The sequence below is a fragment of the Phodopus roborovskii genome, unplaced genomic scaffold (assembly GCF_943737965.1).
Source record: "Phodopus roborovskii unplaced genomic scaffold, PHOROB, whole genome shotgun sequence".
Classification (NCBI taxonomy): Eukaryota; Metazoa; Chordata; class Mammalia; order Rodentia; family Cricetidae; genus Phodopus; species Phodopus roborovskii.
In genome coordinates, this window is record NW_026126418.1 from 71,137,360 (window position 1) to 71,157,260 (window position 19,901).

Sequence of the window (19,901 nt, forward strand, 5' to 3'; positions counted from 1 at the left end):
TGCTTAGCTAGCCTGGGTAAGACATCAAGGTTCTGATTAAGGGAGACACTGTCTCAAGGCAATGACACAGTAATTGTGGTGGTTTGAAAGAGAATATCTCCCAAAGGCTCATGTATCTGAAAACTTACTTCCAGTCCATGCTGCTTTTTGGGGAGGGTTGGAGGTGGGGGGGTGTTATTGCTGGTGGAAGTAAGTCACTATGGGCAGGCTCTGAGAGTTTAAAGATTCCAGCCACTTCTAGTTGCTATCCATCTCTCCCTTAATTTGTTTTGTTTTGAGATGGAGTTTCTTTGTGTAGCCCTGGATGTCCTAGAACTAGCTCTGTAGACCAGGCTGGCCTTAAACTCAGAGATGTACCTGCCTCTGCCTCCTGAGTGCTTGGATTAAAGGTGTGTGCTGCCATCACCGTCTAGCTCCCTTAAATTTTTGTAGATTTATTTTATTGTGTTATGTGTATGAGTGTATGTATGTGCACCATGTGCGTGCCTGGTGTCCTTGAATATGGTGGCAGAAGAGAAATTCAGACCCCTCAGAAATGGAGTTACAGATAGTTTCAAGCTGCTATGTGGGTACCAGGAACTGACCTCAGGTTCTTTGGAAGAGCAACAAGTTTTTTTGTTTGTTTTGTTTTTTGAGACAGGGTTTCTCTGTGTAATAGCCCTGGCTGTCCTGGAACTCACTCAGTAGACCAGGCTGGCTTTGCCTCCTGAGTATTGTGAGATATCCACTCCACCCATATACCTGTTGCACTGACCATGCCCATTGTAGCAGGTGTGGGCGTGACCAGGGAGGGACCTGGGTCTGAGGTCTGGGACCCCAGCTTTCTCTGTCTCTTGCTTCTTGGTTGGAGACAGAGAGCATCCGGAGGCATCCTTGGGACGGGAACCTGTGGCGGTCATCTGTTTCTGGTGAAAGTGATTTCTCCCCAAGTAAACATCCATCAGCCTATCGTTTCCCAGATTCTTATTTATCACGTTATATCTGAGTGCTGGCAACAAGTAATCTTAACTGCTGAGCCTACTCTCTTTTTGTGTTTGTGGTTCAAGATATGAGCTCTTAGCTTCCAGTTCCTGCTTCGAAGGACTGTCTGCTGTCATGCCTCCCTGTCATGATGGTGGTGGACCATTATCCCTTTGAAACCACAATCCGAAATAGCACCCCACCCCCACCCCCTGCTTTTTTCTGTATAACTTGTCTTGGTCATGGTATTTTATCACAGCAAGACAGAAGTTGGGACCAAGATTGGAGTGTTGCTGTGACAAAGCTGACCATGTTGGGTTTTTTTGGAGGAATATGGGAAACTTTGGGACTTTGGTCTAGAAAAGTGTAAGTGCCTGTTCTATTGGCCAATGAAGTCCTAGAGTTCAGGAACATGAAAATAAGAGGATCTGAAAAGTGATGTCCAACATTAAAGTTTTCCTTGGCTCCTGAAAAAATGAAAAAGTAAGTATAAAATTATGAATGTATATGTATGTATGAATAGGGAAACAAGGATTTCTGACATCTTGATTTTTTTCCTCCACCCTCTTTACTTTTATATTTTTAATTTTCAAAATTAGCTGGTTTTTTTTTTTTTTTTTTGGTTTTTCAAGACAGGGTTTCTTTGTGTAACAGCTCTGTTCTGAATCTCCCTTTGTAGATCAGGCTGGCCTTGAACTCAGAGATCCACCCATCTCTGCCTCTAGAGTGCTGGGACTAAAGGCATTTGCCACCACGCCTGCCTCTTTTTACTAAAATATATTGTGTGGGGCTGGAGAGATAGTTCAGCAGTTAAGAGCACTGGTTGATCTTACAGAAAGCCTAGTTCAATTTCTAGAACTTGCATGATGGTTCACAACTGTTTACAACTCCAGGTCCAAGAATTCCAACACCCTCTTCTGTCCTCCAGGCAGGTAAGAGATGCACAGACATAAATACAGGCAAAGCACCCATCCACACACTTTTTTAAAGGGGGGGGGTGCCTGACCCAAAGGCCAGCTGTCTTTCTTGATCGCTCTCCATTTTACTTGAGAATAGTCTAGGGAGCCAGTTTGCCTATCACCTTGCACATGCGGGGATTACCATCCCTGCCCATCTTGTTAGCGTATTATTCCTTGAACTATCGACATCGAGCTCACTTCTAGCAGAGGATGACTTTGAACTTCTGATTTTCCTGTCTCTACCTCTCAAAAGCTGGGATAATGCATGCATCCTCACGTTCAACTACAAGCAGTGCTAGATTAGAAATCCAGGCGAAGTGCATGACAGGCAAGAACTCTAACAACTGAACTACACCCTCAGCTCCTGCTTTTCCTTTTCTATTGCTTTGAAATTGTGAAATTACAGAAATTCTGCTGTTTATGAACTCCCAAATGCAAGGAAATACCGAGCTATACTCCGGATTCTCCAAGCGGTACTTACTGAGCCACACGGTTATTTCCATAAGGACTCAGTATTCAAACACATCCAGGACTGGATCCAGTTCACCAAACAACTGAGCCGCGGTTAATGACAGGAAACGAGGGAGATTGGCAGGTGTATCGCGGAGTTAGAAACTGAGGCCTGCAACCAGCGAGCTCGTGGGCTTTGCTTGGCCTTAAGGAAGCCCCGCGTCATGTGATCCCTGGGCGGAACCAGCGAGGCCAGGCTCCTGCGGAACGTACACGCTCTCGGTTTTGCTTCCCGCCGGAAGCTTTAGCGGAGCTCCCCGGTCCCCGGAGGGGGGTGGGGGGGGGGCAGTGGCGGCAGCTGGGGCTGCAGAAGCAGCCCGGAGGTCCGGAAGTCAACATCATGTCGAGTCTGCACAAGAGCCGGTAAGGAGACCTGAGGGCAGGAATGCCCTAGACTGCTTTGGCCCGGCCGCGCCTTCTCCCGACGGAGCTGCTCAGCGCATGTGCGGCCAAGAGTAGCCCCCACCCCCGGCGGAGGGTCCCCAGCGCCCACTTTACAACATCATTGCCTGTGTGGCAATGGGGAGAGGCAGAGATGCTTCTCTTATGTTAGTGTCACCTTTCTTTCTCGCTCTGGACCCCTTTCCCTCATTCAGACCTCTATGACCCTCCTCACTTCCTGGCTCCAGGATCCTCTTTTCCCCTCAAATACTACTGAGAAACACTAGAGAGAACCCAGATTCTCCAGTCTGACCTCTTAACGCCTCCCCTCCCCCGCCACCCGACTACTTCTTGCAGCGCCGGCTAAATTTTGCTCACTTCAGGGCTAATTTTTAGCCTTTTGTCCTTGCCTGAGCGCAGGCCCAAGAAATCTGTGCCCCAACTTCCCCAACCAAGAGCTATGAGAGTGATGGGGAGTTTGTCAGTTCCGTTGTTTGTAGATCAAATTACTCCCGGTTTTGAAGCTTGGTTGTGTGAATTCAGGTAATGGTGTGCTATGGCCTGGGCTTGGCCACAGCAAGTGCCCAGGAAATGCCAGCTCACTAACAGTGGGAAGTGCTTAGTGTTAAGGTCTCATTTAAAACCGTTTTGACTAGAACATCTCTCGTTGCTCTTGGTTGGTATTGCAAACTTTAGACGAGGAAACTTGTATTGCCCACTTCCCTAAGCTAGAAGTTGGAGACTGTTAGGGTAAGGGATCTGTGGGCTGCAAAATTGGTCATTTGGGGTTTCCTTTTCTGTCCTTGAAGGATTGCAGATTTCCAGGATGTCCTGAAGGAGCCTTCCATTGTGCTAGAAAAACTTCGAGAACTCAGCTTTAGTGGTAAGGCATAATTTTACCTGGGGTTTTTCTGGAATAGCATTATGGCTAAGATGGAGGGGAAGCATCAAGAAAATAGCCTGATTTCATAGAGCTGCCTGGATGCTGTAGGAGTGGTAACCACCCTTTGTCCATAGAGAGGAGGCCCCTGGCTCCCCAGATTCCCTGCAGTAGCCTGAAGACTGACATGAGGGTGACTTTTTAAGCGTTTGTCATTTCTCAACTAGTTTAAGAAGTTGCAGGGTGGTTCCTGGTTCCTCTACCTGACTTTGGATCAGAGTTGGGAGTGACCTTTGGTTAATGCTAAAACACAAGCCTTAGAACACCAACTTTAAGGAGTTGAACATCAGCCATGTTTGACTTTGCCCTTCCTCACATGGTTAATGTTTCAGCACAGAGATAGCTGGCTTTTTATCCTGTGTGTAAAAACAACCCAAGGTGTTCGTATAGCTCCTTGTGGCACTACTCTGTCTGCTAATGTTGCCAGGAAGGAGTTTAAGTCTCTTGGGTGGTGCAGATTTCTGAGTTGGGAGCATTGGCTCAGTGTCACAGTGCCAGGGAAACCATCATCAGAGCTGTTCTTGGGAGGTTCCAGGCAGCATTGCAGAAGTTGACCTTCCCATTCTGGAGTGGTGTGGAGGCCCCAGTGGGGTGGCTGTCTGTGGTGATCGTGCAGAGCTTGGGTGGCTCGTTACACTTGTGTCCTAATCCTTGGTTGCTCTGTCAAAAGATAAGTTTCTTTATCTGTAAGTGAGGATGAGAGAGCTAATCTTCCATACTTACTGGAACTAAAATTGGATAAGTGAAATCATGGCTGTCTGGCACAGAGCTCTTAACCTGACAGTTTGGTTTGAATTTCACAAATGTAGAATGCCATTTGTGCCATGTACTAGGCATAGGACATCAACATATGCTGTGTGTCTGTCTGAGGCCTCTCCATTTGTAGTCGTTACACACATTAAGTTTATACTCAAGTTTTAATATAACTCCAGTTGTGATGAGTGTTATAATAGAGAGCCACAGAGCCATTGTATATAAGCAGAGACATTAATACCCAGCATAGTGGCTCATACTTTTAATCCCAGAAAGGGAGGCAGAGGCTGGTGTACATAATTGAGTTCTGGCTCAGCCAGAGGTATATAGTGAGACCCGTCTCAAAAAATAAATAAAAATTGAGAGAGACTGAGTCTGGGCATGTCATTCAGTTCATAGAGTGTTTGAATGGCATGAACAGAGCCCAGCACCCCATAACCTAGACACGGTGGCCAAATACACCTGTAATTCTGCCACTCAGGAGATGGAGGCAAGAGGAAACCATGTTCCTCCTTGGCTCCATAGTAGATTTGAGGCCAGCCTGGGCTATATGAAACTCTACTCCCTTCCCCAAAATAGAATATGACTTTGAACAGAGTTGGTAGCTTATAGTGGCCTCTTGGAAGAATAAATACCAGAGATGAGAGGGTACAAAGAACATCCCAGACAGATGAGGTTCTGGGCTGGGGGACAGGGCTGTAGACACAAACTAGAGTTAGTGTCCAGTGCAGACATGTCTTTGGGGGAAAATGGTTCCAGAACTGCTTCCTGCCTACTCCACCCCCTGCCAACTGACACCATGGTGTAGGGCTGGGGGGTTCTGGAACTCTGGCTTTGGGTGACCTTTGCCTGCTATGTCCACAGGCATCCCCTGTGAGGGCGGACTGCGCTGCCTCTGCTGGAAGGTGGGTGTGCCTGGGGTGGGGCTTCTTGGTGTGGTGTCTCCTGGGTCTTGCATGGACCTCCTCCTGTCCCCTCCTCTCTGCTCCTTTCCTTGCTTGTCTGAGAAGTCTCTCTGGAAGTTGTGGGGTTTTGTATTCTCTTGGCATCCTCTCCAGGATGCCTTTGGGGGAATGGCACACTTTATAATGCCAGTAAAGATTCCCACTTCCTGGCACATGTGCACATTGGAAGTGATGCTGACTGGGACAAAGCACAGGCTAATTCCGCCTGCAGTCACTAGCAGAGCCATGGCCCTTGTTCCTGGTCTCTTCTCGTTTAGAAGAGTCTGTGAGGAAAGCAGAGGGAGGGATTGAGCTAGGGCTAGGAGGAGGGGGACCACTCTTCAGGCCTGAGCTCCTGGGTCACAGCGCCTCACCTGTTCTGGGTTTCATGAAACCTTTGGGGCCTGTGATCCTCCACTGCTGTCCAAGATGGGGGCAGGGAGGTCTCCAGAGCTGTGCTGTTCTCTGTACAGATCCTCTTGAACTATCTCCCTTTGGAGAGAGCTTCGTGGACTTCCATCCTGGCCAAGCAGAGGTGAGACCTGTGAACTAGAAGGCTTTACCTCACATGCCTGTCTTGCTTCCTATGGGTGCTTCTCTAAACTCATCCTTCTGTATCCTGCTCTCCTGCAGGGGTCTCTATTCTCAGTTTCTGAGAGAAATGATTATCCAGCCTGGCATTGCCAAGGCCAACATGGGTGTATCCAGGGAGGATGTGACCTTTGAGGACCATGTAAGTAAGGTTGACATCAAGGGCCAAGAGTGCACATGGGGAGGGAGAAGCTTGGCCAGGCAAGGGCCGCTCACTGGAAGACGGGATGGTCTGGCCTGCATTCCTGTCAGTTCCTCCCCTCAGGTTTCCCACCCCTTGGAAACAGTGGTGTCTCCCTCCTTATTCTAGGAACAAGAAGCCCTAGCCCCAGTTAGTAACAATGGATAACCATTGTTTTGAGGGTGCTTTGGGAGTCACCCTGCTCCAGGGCATGGTCTCTGGAACCCTTACGAGTAGTACTTTTTTTTTTTAAATATATTTTTTATTTCAATAAAAGATTATTTAAGATCCCAGGTGGTGGTGACACATGCCATTAATTCCAGCACTCGGAAGGCAGAGGCAGGCAGATCTCTGTGGGTTTGAGGCCAACCTGGTCTACAAAGTAAGTTCCAGGACAGCCAGGGCTACACAGAGAAAAAAAGACAAGTATCTTGTGTATTCCAGTCTGGCCTGGAACTCAGTTTATAGCCAAGATTGACCCTGAACTTCATTTTTAAAAGTTTATTATTAGTTTGCATGTGGGTGCCAGTGAGGGTTACCATGGCATGGACGTGGAGGTGAGACAACTCTGAGTCACTTCCTGCCTTCTCCCATGTGTTCTGGGGACCAAACTTGGGTCTTTATGCTTGTGCAGCAAGCACTTTTACCTACTAAGCCATTTTGCAGGCCCAACATGGATGTTTTTGTTTGTTTGTTTGTTTGTTTGTTTGTTTGTTTGTTTTTGAGGCAGGATCTTGCTGGTTGTCCAGGCTTGTCTCAAACTTGTAGTTTTCCTGCTTCAGCCCTCTCAAGATCTGGGATTTATCCCTGGTGGAATGTTCATTTCTTTGCTTTTTTATGGACTTGGAGGTTGAGCAGAGAATCTCAAATGTTGTAGGCAATCACTGTGTCACTGAACTACACGCCTTTCCTCATGCCTCTCCTCACCCGGGGTCCTTGAGGAAGGCACTAGGATTGAATGGTTGAAGAAAGAGCTGGGCAGAAGTAAGGATGAAGTGCCGTCTGAGGCCTGGAGAAAATCCTGTTTTTCTCTTGTTATACTGAGTTCCTTCATATGCACTTCACAGGGCAGGAAGTGTAGCTGGGCTGGCCTCAGGTCCATCCTCCCAGATAGGAGTGACTACTCAAAGCCCTGGTAGATAATGCAATGACATTCATGTGTGTTCGTTTGCCCTTTCAATGGCATTCAGTGAGTGATTGTTACATGCACACTTCTGGCTGGGGCATTGCCGAGAACACTATCTGCCATACAGGATGTGCCCAGAGCAGACTGCCAGGCTTGCCATTGCCACTGTAGTGTGAAGGGCTTCTACACCACCTGGGAGGCATTGGGAAGCCTGTACTTGCTGGGTGGACTGAGCCTGTCTCTAGGCCAGAGCTAGGTCTTGGGCATTCGATGTGAGCCCAAAGCGGAAGCCTTGGCTGGTCCTTGCACACAGCATCTGCTTCTCTCTTCACAGCCCCTCAACCCAAACCCTGACAGCAGGTGGAACACGTATTTTAAGGACAATGAGGTGCTACTGCAGATTGACAAAGATGTCCGGTAAGAGGCTCAGAGGGGCCTTCTGCTGCCAGGGGCCCTTGCCAGGGTCTGTACCTGCAGTGGAGTACCAAAGGGCACTGGAGCCTATTTGTCTGCTTCATCAATTGGCTGTTTGACCATGGACAGGCGAGTTAGGCTCTCTGAACATGACTTATCTGGAAGCAGAAATGAAATGGCCCAGATTCAGGACATGTGCAGTATGGTCTTCACATATCATTTGGATTGTTACGCTGGCTTCAGCATGCTACAGAGGCCTTTGGAGAGCTGGTCCCCCTTCACTTGGAGCAGCCTGACTGAGTCCTTTCTGGTACCCATTCCTTTTGTAGACAGGAAAATCATGCAGAACATTCCCAAGGGATCCTGGGGCCAATTCTGCCTGAACAGCACAGGCCAGCTGCACCTATGTGAGCAGGCCTGGAGGTTTACCAGAGGAGACAGATATTCAACCTGTCAACATGTATGGGGTTGCAAAGGTTGCTGATGCTGTGAGGAAAGAATAGGGGCCTTATTTTAGGGGTGGTGACTTAGCATGAGATGCCACGCAAGAGGAGAATGGCAGGCTTGGAGCTGTGCATCAGTCTAGGAACTGATGCAGAAGAGTTCTGAGGCTTGGGATAATGTCTACAAGAAGATCCGCTCCCACATCCCCTGAGTGCTGCATCTCTGCCCAGATCCCTTTCCAGGTATCCTCTGGATGCCTGATTGGGGTGGTACACCAGGCTCTCAGTGCCTTTCTTCTCACACTGGCATTGGAGCAGACCTGCCGCTGAGGTGCTGTACAGGCCAGGTTTAGGTAAAGAGCCTCATCCATTAGTAGTTTGGGGAGGGATTAGGAGCTCAGTCTCTCTCTCCTCTTGGCGATGACAGTAGATTATCAGTATTTCCAGAGAGTCAGTGCAGTGTGCTGTGCCCAGGAGGTTAGAGTATATACATGAATGCAATGCCCTGTCGTGCTCCAGATGTTCCCCGCTTGCCATTCCTAGCATATCTCTTATCAGCAGAGGGGGTTCTTTTGCACTTAACCAAACCTTTCCTGTGGTAAATGACCCTGGTTAATCCTTGTTCATATCCATGAATCTACAGATGAATGCATGTAAATATAACTTTTTCCTGGGGATTGAACTCAGGACTTGATTCCTGAAAATTATCAGACATACTTATATACATGTATATATAGTGCATGCTAGGCAAATGTCTACCACCAAGCTATATCCTTAGCTCCTAGACAAGTGCTTTTGTCTTGGAAAGGTGTTTGTGGTTTACGAGAATTAGGCTTACAACCATAAAGATACTTAGAAAATCTATGTATGTACTCCTTCCTGAATACATATGAAATGAGCATATTTATGTAAATGTAATTTCTACTGCCTTTTTTAAAAGCTGTGTTTGGGGGGTTTAAATATTATTATTTTAGTTTTTTGAGACAAAGTCTTACACTAGTCAAGGCTGCTCGGGAGCTCACTTTGTAGATGAAGCTGCTTCAGGCCTTCCAAGTACTTGATTATAGGTGTGAGCTATCATGCCCAGCTGAAATGTTAGAATTACAAATAAGCAAATAGTTGACGAGTGGCTCAATAGTAGAGCACTTGTCTAGTATGGACCTAGGTTAGTCTCCAGCACTGTAAAATAAATAAAATCAATCATTTGTTAGGATATCTGGCGCTGCCACACTGAGTGATAACATTCTCTCCATTCCAACAGGAGGCTGTGTCCAGATATCTCCTTCTTCCAAAGAGCCACTGAGTACCCCTGCCTCCTCATCCTGGACCCGCAGAATGAGTTCGAGACCCTTCGTAAGCGGGTGGAACAGACAACACTGAAATCTCAGACAGTTGCCCGGAACCGCAGCGGGGTCACAAATGTAAGAGCCAATTGGGGACCTGAGATCTTTTTTAAGATTTATTTATTTTAGGCTGAACTAAAAGAGCTAGTTCCAGGATAGCTTCCAAAGCCACAGAGAACCCTGTCTCGAAAAACCAAAACAAAAAAAAAAAAAAAAAAAAAAAGATTTATTTGTGTTATTTGAGGGTTAGGGTCCACCAGAGTTGTGCATAGTCCAGCTTGATAAGGGAAGTGTGGCTCAGTTTTTGTATATCCCTCTTGGTGTGGATGCCGATTGCTTGGATTAAGGCCCTACCTTGTCAGTCCTTTTACTGTAGTATTGCCTATGAGGGTCAAGTTCTGCCCATTTTACTTTTGGATCTGATTCTGACAGCCCAGGATTCACCTGAAGCTTCATCCCTGGGATTCTGGACCTGTAGTGGGGTAGCTTGAATTAAGTCAGCTTTCTGTGCTGCTCTGGGCAAGGGATACTGAGCTGTTGTTTTTAGGTTTTTTCCTCCTCTGTAATCTGGGCATGATCTCTCCTGCCCTTCCTGGCTATGGAACAGCTAGGAGAAAATGAGATCATGGAAAGCAGGTTCTTGGAAAGCTGGAAACACTGGGCCTTCTTGGAAGAAAGCCTCCTCCAGCAGGTTGGCCCATAGGCTTTGGGCTAGCCAGTCCAGGTTCAAGTCTATGTAAGTGTCACTTTCCTCATCTTCAAAGGTGGTACTGTGGCTCAACGCCTGTAACCTGAGGCAGGAGGATCTACTCAGGGCCATCCTCAGATGTATGGTGCCTTTGAAGTCATCTGAATCATGTGAAAATGGCTTTGAGAGACAATTGTAGGAGTAGTTGGAGGAGTATGGTCTGCTCCTGGGGTGATGTGTTTCTGTCATATATACTTATGACAGGTGTGTGGAGATAGCCTGGACTCATGGACTCCTAAGACAGCTTTGTACAGTCTGCTGGGGTCTCCCCAGCTCTGCAGCCCCTGCTGGAGCAGGTCAAGGGTAGAGCCCAGACGCCCAAATCCCCCAAATATCCAGAGGTTCTGCAGAGCAGATGATGTTGTGGACCCTTTTCTTGTTTTGAATTGGTTTTATATGTTCCCGATTGGCCTAGACTGCTATATTTAGCTGAGGCTAGCATTCAACTCCTGATCCTCCTCTTCTAACTCCAAGTGCTAGGATTTATAAGCCTGTACCACTGCATGAAGTCAATTCTTTATTTTCTTTTTCTTTCTTTCTTTCTTTTTTTTTTGGGGGGGAGGCGTTTGGAGATAGCATCTCTGTGTGTGAGTGGCTCTGGCTATCCTGAAACTTGCTCTGTAGACTGGGCTGGCTTTGAACTCAGGGAAATTCACCTATCTCTGTTTCCTAAGTGCTGGGATCAAAGATGTATGCCACCACCACTCAGCTAAGTCTTTATAGAAGTATACATACTTAAAAATGCACACATTTTATGTATGTAGCTAGATTTGTTTTTCTTACAGAAACACCTGTGTAACTACCAGTCAAGATTAAGATTTCTCACTGTGCAGGAAGTCCCTTTTCCCTCCCCTCATCCGTCCCTTACCACAGCATTTACCTCTATTCTGTTGTTGTGTTTGGTTAGTTTTGCTTTTTGGTTTTTTCGTTTTAAAAATAGGGTTTTACTATGTAACCTTGTTGGGCCTTAAACTCACAGAGATCTGCCTGCCTCTGTTTCTCAAGTGCTAGGACATCATGCCTGTTGTGACTTTTATTTTTAGCCTAGTTGTCACTTACACTGTCTTCCGAGAGCCTCAGCCTGCCTCTTCCTTGTGTCTGACGTGTTCCTCCATGCCCTGTCTTACCCATAAGCGAGGATGCTTAGTCAAATTGGGCTCAGTGGGAACATTTGATCTGCTAACAGGCTCTCCTCTTCTCCCCAGATGAGCTCCCCGCACAAGAACAATGCACCACCCGCCCTGAACGAGTATGAGGTTCTGCCCAATGGCTGTGAAGCTCACTGGGAGGTGGTGGAGCGGATCCTATTCATCTATGCCAAGCTCAACCCTGGCATCGCTTATGTGCAGGGCATGAATGAGATCGTGGGCCCCCTCTACTACACTTTTGCCACTGACCCAAATAGCGAGTGGAAAGGTAGACAGCCACCTGAATCTCCTATTGCTGACCCCCTAGGGAAAGAGAATGAGGCTAGCTAGACTGATGGACCTAATGGGGCCCCAGAGCCTTAGCTACTTCCAGGCGTCTATCCCCATGTCAGAGCAGGTGCTGGCCTGCAGTGTTTCTAAGACTTTCCATCTCTGCCTTCTAGAATATACTGCTGTTCACTGACCTGTTGACACTTGTAACTTTCTGTAGAATAAATGGTCACAAACACTGAAAGATGTGACCCACTAGGATAGTGTATGACAAACTGCCAAGGGGATTGTGTGCATAGAAGGTGAGGTAGAAGAGATGATGTCCTTGGGGTGGACAGGGCCAATGTGAAGGACCCATTCCAGCCTCCACAGGGGCAGTTTGGTGACATGTAGAAGTGGGGCACATGTCCTGTGGGTGAGTGGTGAGGTGGGACTCAAGAAACCTCACTTCCTGTGTCCACCCACACCTCACTGTCTGTCCCAGAGCATGCTGAAGCAGATACCTTTTTCTGCTTCACCAACCTCATGGCTGAGATCCGGGACAACTTCATCAAGAGCCTAGATGACTCCCAGTGTGGCATCACCTACAAGATGGAAAAGGTGTACTCCACCTTGAAGGATAAGGATGTGGAACTCTACCTGAAACTGGTGAGAACCGGACACTGATAGCACATGGGCGGGGCACACAGGCCAGACACACACCTCGCTCTATCTTGAGTCTGAAAGTTGAGCTGAAAGTGGCTGCAACTTTGCAACATTGGGCATTTACTCAGGATGCTGGCCCATGTGCTGAAGCAGGCCTGGGAGGCCTGGCAGCTGAGCATAAAAGCCAAGTAGGCTGGGAGGGGGTGGTGCTTGTAGGTTGAATATGGTGGAGAAAGCCTTTAGTCCTAGCACTTGGGAAGCAAAGGCAGGAGATATCTCTGAGTTCAAGGCCAGCTAGGTCTATAGAGCGAGTTTCAGGACAGTCAGGAATAATACATAGAGAAACTTTGTTTCAAACCAAAAAATATGCTGGGGTGTGGGGATGGTGGCAGCATACACCTTTAACTCTAGCATTCAGGAGGCAGAGGCAGGTGGATCTCTGAGTTTGAGGCCAGCCTGGTCTGCAAAGTGAGTTCCAGGACAGCCAGGACTACACAGAGAGTCCCTGTCTCAAAAAACAAACAAAAAAAAAAAAAAAAAAAAAAAAGAAGAAGAAAGAAAGAAAGGAAAAAAATAGTGGTGCCTGTAAGATGACCAATCAGGTAAAAATGTTTAATGCTAAGGCCAGCCACCTTAGTTCAGTCCCTGGGACCCACATGGTAGAAGGAAGGAAAGAACCAACTCTTGCAAGTTGTTCTTTAACCTCACATACCTCCCTCCAACAAATAAGTTAAAAATGGAATTTCAAGTTGGGATGTGGTGCCACACGCCTTTAATCCCAGTACTTGGGAGGCCGAGGCAGGCGGATCTTTTGTGAGTTCAAGACCAACCTGGTCTACAAGAGCTAGTTCCAAGACAGTCTTCAAAAGCCACAGAGAAACCCTGTCTCAAAAAACAAAAACAAGAACAAAAAACAAAACAAAATTTGATTTTGAGACAGGGTCTCATTTTATAGCCCTGAGTAGTCTCAAACTCACTATATCAGGCCAGCTTCAAACTCACAGAGATCTACCTGCCTCGCCTCTGCCTCTGCCTCCTGGGATTAAAGGCCATGTACCACTACTGCCCAGATTCACTTTTTATGTTTTAAGACAGGTGTATAACCCAGGTTGGGCTCAAAATTGCCATGAAGCTGAGTATGACCTTAAAGTCCTTATTTTTCTGAGTTCCATCTCCTGAGTTGAGATCCCAAGGATGAACCAGCTCTCAAAAACACGTTTTTAAAAAGTTTTATGGGGGAAAAAAAATGGATGCATATATTTTTATTTTATTTGTGTTTTTTGTTTGTTTTTGTTTTTTGAGGTAGGGTTTCTCTGTGTAGTCCTGGCTATACTAGAACTCACTGTAGACCGGGCTGGTCTTCAACCCAAGAGATCTACCAGCCTCTGTGTCACTAGTATGGGGATTAAAGGCATGTGCCATTATGTCTGGCTTGAAGCATACATTTTTAAATAAACATGAAATGCTATATTTACTATGTGGTGTAGCAGGCTTTTGGGCCACCAACCAGCTCCCAAATCATGACGTAGATAGAGACTTACTAGTTATGAATGTTTGACCTTATCTTATTTTCTTATAGCTCTTATAATTTATTTTAACCTTTTTCTCTTCATATATGTTTTTGACTTGGTGCTTTTTGGTCTTCCTTCCTTCCTTCCTTCCTTCCTTCCTTCCTTCCTTTTTCAAGGCAGGGTTTCTCTGTAGCTTTGGAGCCTGTCCTGGAACTAGCTCTGTAGACCAGGCAGGCCTCGAACTCACAGAGATCCTCCTGCCTCTGCCTCCCGAGTGCTGGGATTAAAGGCGTGCGCCACCAATGCCGAGGGACTCGGTGCTTTTTATTTTCTTTCTGTATGTTCTATTCCATATCTGGCTGGTCCTGGGCATTTCTCTCTCTCTCTCTCTCTCTCTCTCTCTCTCTCTCTCTCTCTCTCTCTCTCTCTTTCTTTCTCTCATTACTATCTTCTTGAGGCTAGCTTCCTTCTCCTATTTATTCTCTCTGCCTTCCAGTCCTGCCTATCCCTCTACTGCCTAGCTATTGGCCGTTTAGGCAGGCAAAGCAACACATCTTTACATTGTTAAACAAATGCAGCATAAACAAATATAACACATCTTTGCCCAGCTAAAGTAATATTCCACAACAGCAATGCATGCTCTTTCTGTTAATACCATCTATGGCTCACCGAAGTACTCCTGTCTTGGGGAGCTCTGTCCTATGGGGTTGTTTCATGGGTTATGTAAGCGGAGTACAGGTACTGTGACCAGAGAGAGGAGGAAGTGCATGAGGTGAGCCATCATTTCCAAACCCGAAGGGCTAATGTAAAATTCAGGGGTTTTAGTGTGTCTTGTAGAAATCAAAAGGTATGGCAGCATTGGCTGGATTAGCAGCCGCTAATCCTTAGTGGACTGAGGCTTTGTATGGCCCCTTTGAGGGCCCTGAGAGGGCTTGCTCCTAGGCTGCATTTTCTTTATGCAGCTGACACCCGGTCCCTGCTGTCTCCCCAGCAAGAGCAGAATATCAAGCCCCAGTTCTTTGCCTTCCGTTGGCTGACACTGCTGCTGTCGCAGGAGTTCTTGCTGCCTGATGTCATCCGGATCTGGGACTCCCTCTTTGCCGATGACAACCGCTTTGACTTCCTCCTTCTGGTCTGCTGTGCCATGCTCATGTGAGTGGGGCATGATTTGCCCTGTCTGTAAGGAAAGCTGGTGTGGGAAGGGGTGGCAGTCCTGGACGGTGGCCAGAGCAAGCCTCAGAAATTTTGACCTCCAAGGGGACTTGCTGAGGGTGGAGGAATGAACAGAGGACCTGCAGGCCTGCTCCTGGGGCATCTGGGGCCAGCACTGTGACTCTTGTTTCCCTGCAGACTGATCCGGGAGCAGTTGCTGGAGGGGGATTTCACTGTCAACATGCGGCTTCTGCAGGTAATGGGCACTGAAGGGGAAGCCAGTCTCAACCACAGGGCAGACACTTTCTACTCTGCACCCTTTACCAGCCGCTATGGCAGTCTGGCACCAGAAACAGCACATAGTGTGGGTTCAGGGTCCAGACCCCTGGACCACATCTGGTTTGGATCTGAATTGAGCCCTGGTCTTCACAGACCAGTATTCTGAATGACAAGATCAAGGCAATGGATGTTGCTGATTTTGCTCAGGCAGGGTTAGGGTATGTCAGGTGGGTTTGACAGTGAGCCTGAGGTTCATGTATGTTCTGCTCTCCTTGTCATGTGACTTGAGCCAAGTGACATACTCTAGGCCTCAGTGTCTTCATAAACACCTACCTGGCTTAGGGTTGATTTTCAATAATCCCACTAGCTAGGTCTGTAAGATGGGTGTAATCACAGCATCTCTTCTTGGGGCTCCTCAGGAGACTGGAAGACTAAGGGATACACTGCCCCAGCCAGCTCAAGGCTTGGCATGGGTGTGGCTCCAGGTTCCAGGTCAGGAGATGGGAGGGCTGAGGCTGTGGGACCCTTTGGCCCTCGGGAGTTGTGATCTTAGTGGTATGCAGTGTTTGGGGCAGGATACTTGGGTTGTCTGGTATATGCCATGGTCCCTGTCCCTGGTGCCATACAGTGGTGACAGGTCTGAGTGGGAAGGCAGTGGAGCAAATTGGCGGCTACTACAGGAATACATTGTGGTTTTCCTGGTGTCCAGGATTACCCCATCACAGACGTCTGCCAGATCCTACAGAAAGCCAAGGAGCTCCAAGACTCGAAGTAGCCTGGTGGTGGCAAGTGGCCCAGGTTTGGAGGAGCAGCCACCTGCGCTCTGCACCCTGGTTTGGGGACACGAAGGAGCCAATGGGAAAGCTGGCCTGAGAGCAAGCTGCAGTCTTGGCCAGTTCCAGGTCTTCCCAGCCTGGTTCCCACGGTCCAGGCTACTCCTCCCAGAGCATACTGTGCTGCACTCCTTCCCAGTGCTTGGCCCTGCCACTCTCCCTGCACTTCAGCCCTGACACCTCCACCCAGACTGCTGAGCAGGGCTGGAGCTCCTGCACTGGTTCCCTAGGGCTGGGACCAACTGGGGCACAGGAGGCTGGCAAGGGTCCTGCCCTGCCTCTGCCCAGTAGCCCCCTACCCTTTGTGCTTTCTTCTTCCTCTGGGTCCTGGTCAGGGGAGGTAATTGGCTAATGGGCCAGAAACCATTTCTGAGTGTTGGTGCTCAAGCTACTTGGGGCAATGACTCCAGAAGAGCTGAGTGGCTGCCCATTGTAGATCCGCCTTCTGTCGCTCCCGCCTGGTGCACTTGCTTGTCTCTGTGCGTGCATGTGTGCGTGTGTGCGTGCGTGCGTGCGTGCGTGCGTGCGTGCGTGCGTGCGTGTGTGTGTGTGTGTGTGTGTGTGTGTGTGTGTGCGCGCGCGCATGCCCTGGAAGTGCAATGGGGCTGTGTTGGAATCCCTCAATAGCCCTGCTTCCTCTTTTCTGTGTCTCTACCTCTGCCTGTTTCCCTCTTCCTTTGCCAGAGGCGTGTGTGGCTCCTGCTGTTTCTTCTTCTCTTCATTTCTCTTTACACTTCTTTTGGGACGCCTTACCTCTCTGCTTCCTGAAGCCAGCAGTCAGAATGAGAAGTGTGACTTAGTAAAACCCCTGAAAGCCAACCTTGACTTGGGCATCCTGTTCCCATCCCTAGCCCAAGGTTTCAAGGTCCCCTAGTCAGAGAGGGACTCCACAGTGGCCTGACCCTGCTTTGCTGTGGAAACTAAGTGCTGCTGACAACGGTGGCCTGCGAACCTTTGGCCTCTTGCTCGATTTCTGCCCAAGTATGGAGAAAGGAGGGAGGAAGAGAGTCTGTTAAGGGGCTCCCTGAAGACTCAGCATCTCAGAGATCAAGAATGGCCCGGATGTGCTGTGCCTGGGAGTTGGATTCTAAGCATTTTGGTAGAGCTGTCATCCTCTTGGCTTCCATGTTCCTACCCGGATGTGCAAGTCTCATCCATGCAAGGGGACCAAACGATGCCTCTGTTCAGGATTGGCTAAACTGGACCGCCTGGAGTCTCTCAGTGCCAGGAGAACTACATCTGTCCTCTACTCCCATGGGGACTGTGGAAGAGCTTCGGCCATCTCCTGACCTTGGGGCCAGCAAGTAGGCTTCTTCTGATCTTGTCCCTTCTCTTCTTTTATGTGGAGGCCAGGTGTTTTGGATCCTGAATTCAGGCAGGTCAACAGCAGGAGACCTCAACTTCTCAGATTGACCAGTTAGGATCTGGACTCCAGCAGCTGCCACCTGAAGCCTTCCTGAGACCGGTGGGCAGGGCTCTGCCTTTCCAGACCACTGCTTTAGTGAGGTTCCTTGGTTACCACTGGGACTCTCTGCTTGATTTTTGCTACCTTCTCCCCCAACACAGATTATTTGGGTGATTTTTTTTTTATATACTATTTATTTAGACCCGGGCTATTTATTACAGATTGGCAAGTGACTTGGGGCTGTGGGAAGGTAGTAGTGACTGGGATAGTAGAGTTGGAGGCATGGATCGTCTCATTCCCCAAGGTTAACCCTGACATCCTCTGCCATTCCTGGAGTGCCACCAGCTCTGCACTAGCACCGAGTATAAGGGAGGCCAGAGCTGCTGCATTTGCTGTACTCAAAGATACAGGAAACACACACTCCCACCATTCTGGCCACACCTCAATCTAGGACTTGTCAGCTGGTAGTTAAGTCCCAGCATTGACCTCTTCATTGCCTGGAAGTCAGCAGACACTGCCTGGGACACCTAATGTATTCCCTCTCGCCTGTCCTTACCTCCCTCCCTCTCTCCCGTCCTCTCTTCCCTCCTGGGACCATGCTACTGGAATCGCAGCATCTGATTATTTCTGTGGGAGACCTGTATCCTGTGCCCACTCCTTGGTCCTTGAGATGAAGGCCAAGGACATGGAGACTGTCTTGAGTAGGGTGACTCCTCCCCTGTTGGGTGCTGCCTGAGGAAAGGATTTGCCTTCCCTTTTAAGGGAGAACCAGAATCTTGAGCACCTGCAGCTTGTACCTGGAGTGGCCCCCAGGAGCTCAGCAGGTCACCCCAGGGTTCGAATGGCGGTGGCTTTTGTGTTCTCATCCGTTCTCTGAGTCAGTGCTGTTAATGAGTTGTCTTTAATAAACCGTGCACTCTTTACCATGAATGTTGGTGCTCCGATGGCTGGACTTGAGACTTTGAAGCAAGGATGAAATAAATCCCTTATACTGGTCTAAGAAAGACTAGAAAATGCTTGCCAGGAGAGCCTGACTCTTCCAGGTCAGCTGATACAGTCAGCAGGGGACAGGTGGGCACAGGAGGGAGGGGCTTGCCAGCACAAAGCAAATTCCAGGACAGCCAGAATTAAAAGGTTTTGAAAAACCCTGTCTCAAAAACCAAAAAAATCTTAAAATTGTCTGCAAGATTTATGCCTGTTTCTGGACTTTTGGCTCTATTAATTGATGTCATTTCTTCTTCTCCTTCTTCTTCTTCTTCTTCTTCTTCTTCTTCTTCTTCTTCTTCTTCTTCTTCTTCTTCTTCTTCTTCTTCTCCTTCTTCTTCTTCTTCTTCTTCTCCTTCCTTCTTTCTTCTCCTTCTTCTTCTTCTTCTCCTTCTCCTTCTTTCTTCTTCTCCTCCTTCTTCTTCTTCCTTCTTCTTCTCCTCCTTCTCCTTCTTCTCCTCCTTCTCCTCCTTCTTCTCCTCCTCCTCCTCCTTCTTCTTCTCCTCCTTCTTCTTCTCCTTCTTCTCCTCCTCCTTCTCCTCCTCCTTCTCCTCCTTCTCCTTCTTCTCCTTCTTCTCCTTCTCCTTCTTCTCCTCCTTCTCCTCCTTCTTCTTCTCCTTCTTCTCCTCCTTCTCCTCCTCCTCCTTCTCCTCCTCCTCCTCCTTCTTCTTCGTTTTTCAAGACAGGGTTTCTCCTTGCAGCAGCTCTGGCTGACCTGGAACTCTCTCTTTAGGCCAGGCTGGTCTTGAACTCAGAGATCTACTTGCTTCTGCCCCCCAAGTGCTGGGAATAAATGTGGATGTCATATATTTCTGTCAGCATCATGCTGTTTTGATTACCATAAACTCGTATTTTAAAGTAAAGTGACCTCCAGCACTGTCCTTTTTATGTGGGTAAAGGTGCTGCAACCACGCCTGATGGCCTGAGTCTGATTTCTGGGACCCACGTGCTAGGAGGGAACAAACTGTAGCAAGACTTCTCAACCCACAAGACACACAAAAATAAATACAACTTAAAAAGGAATACTGAAGGTTTTTCAAAACCTTTTAACTCTGGCTGTCCTGGAATTTGCTTTGTAGACCAGGCTTGCCTGAAACTCACAGAGAGCCACCTGCCTCTGCCTCCTGCTTGCTGTGATTAAAAGCAAGCACCACTACTGCCGGGCAAAAAAAGTTTCTATTTTATGTGTATGAGTGCTTGCCTGCTATATGTGTGCCTAGTGCCCATGGAGGCCAGAAGGGAGTAGGTAGCAGATCCCCTGGGACTGTAGTTATAGATGGTTGTGAGCCATCTTGTAGGTACTGGGCACTGAACCTAGGTCTTCTGCAAGAGCAGCCAGTGCTCTTAATTGCTGAGCCGTCTCTCCAGCCCCTGCCTTTTG

General features: G+C 48.1%; 2 protein-coding genes across 2 annotated transcripts in view; one reads left to right on the forward strand and one right to left on the reverse strand.

Annotated features, from left to right (window-relative positions):
* The window catches only part of Zer1 (zyg-11 related cell cycle regulator), a 39,346-nt gene extending 36,808 nt beyond the window's left edge, over positions 1-2,538 (reverse strand). Inside the window, exon 1 of the mRNA XM_051185066.1 lies at positions 2,401-2,538. The gene's annotated coding sequence lies outside the window, so the exon portion shown is untranslated. The remainder of the gene's footprint in view (positions 1-2,400) is intronic.
* Positions 2,539-2,661: 123 nt separating this feature from the next.
* On the forward strand, positions 2,662-16,624 carry Tbc1d13 (TBC1 domain family member 13). Its single transcript, XM_051185072.1, has 12 exons — positions 2,662-2,792; positions 3,620-3,693; positions 5,368-5,408; positions 5,921-5,982; positions 6,081-6,180; positions 7,680-7,762; positions 9,464-9,623; positions 11,499-11,709; positions 12,196-12,359; positions 14,859-15,019; positions 15,218-15,275; positions 16,008-16,624. The coding sequence occupies exons 1-12, from the start codon at positions 2,770-2,772 to the stop codon at positions 16,071-16,073; spliced, it is 1,203 nt and encodes a 400-aa protein (XP_051041029.1). The 5' UTR covers positions 2,662-2,769; the 3' UTR covers positions 16,074-16,624.
* Positions 16,625-19,901: the final 3,277 nt, after the last annotated feature.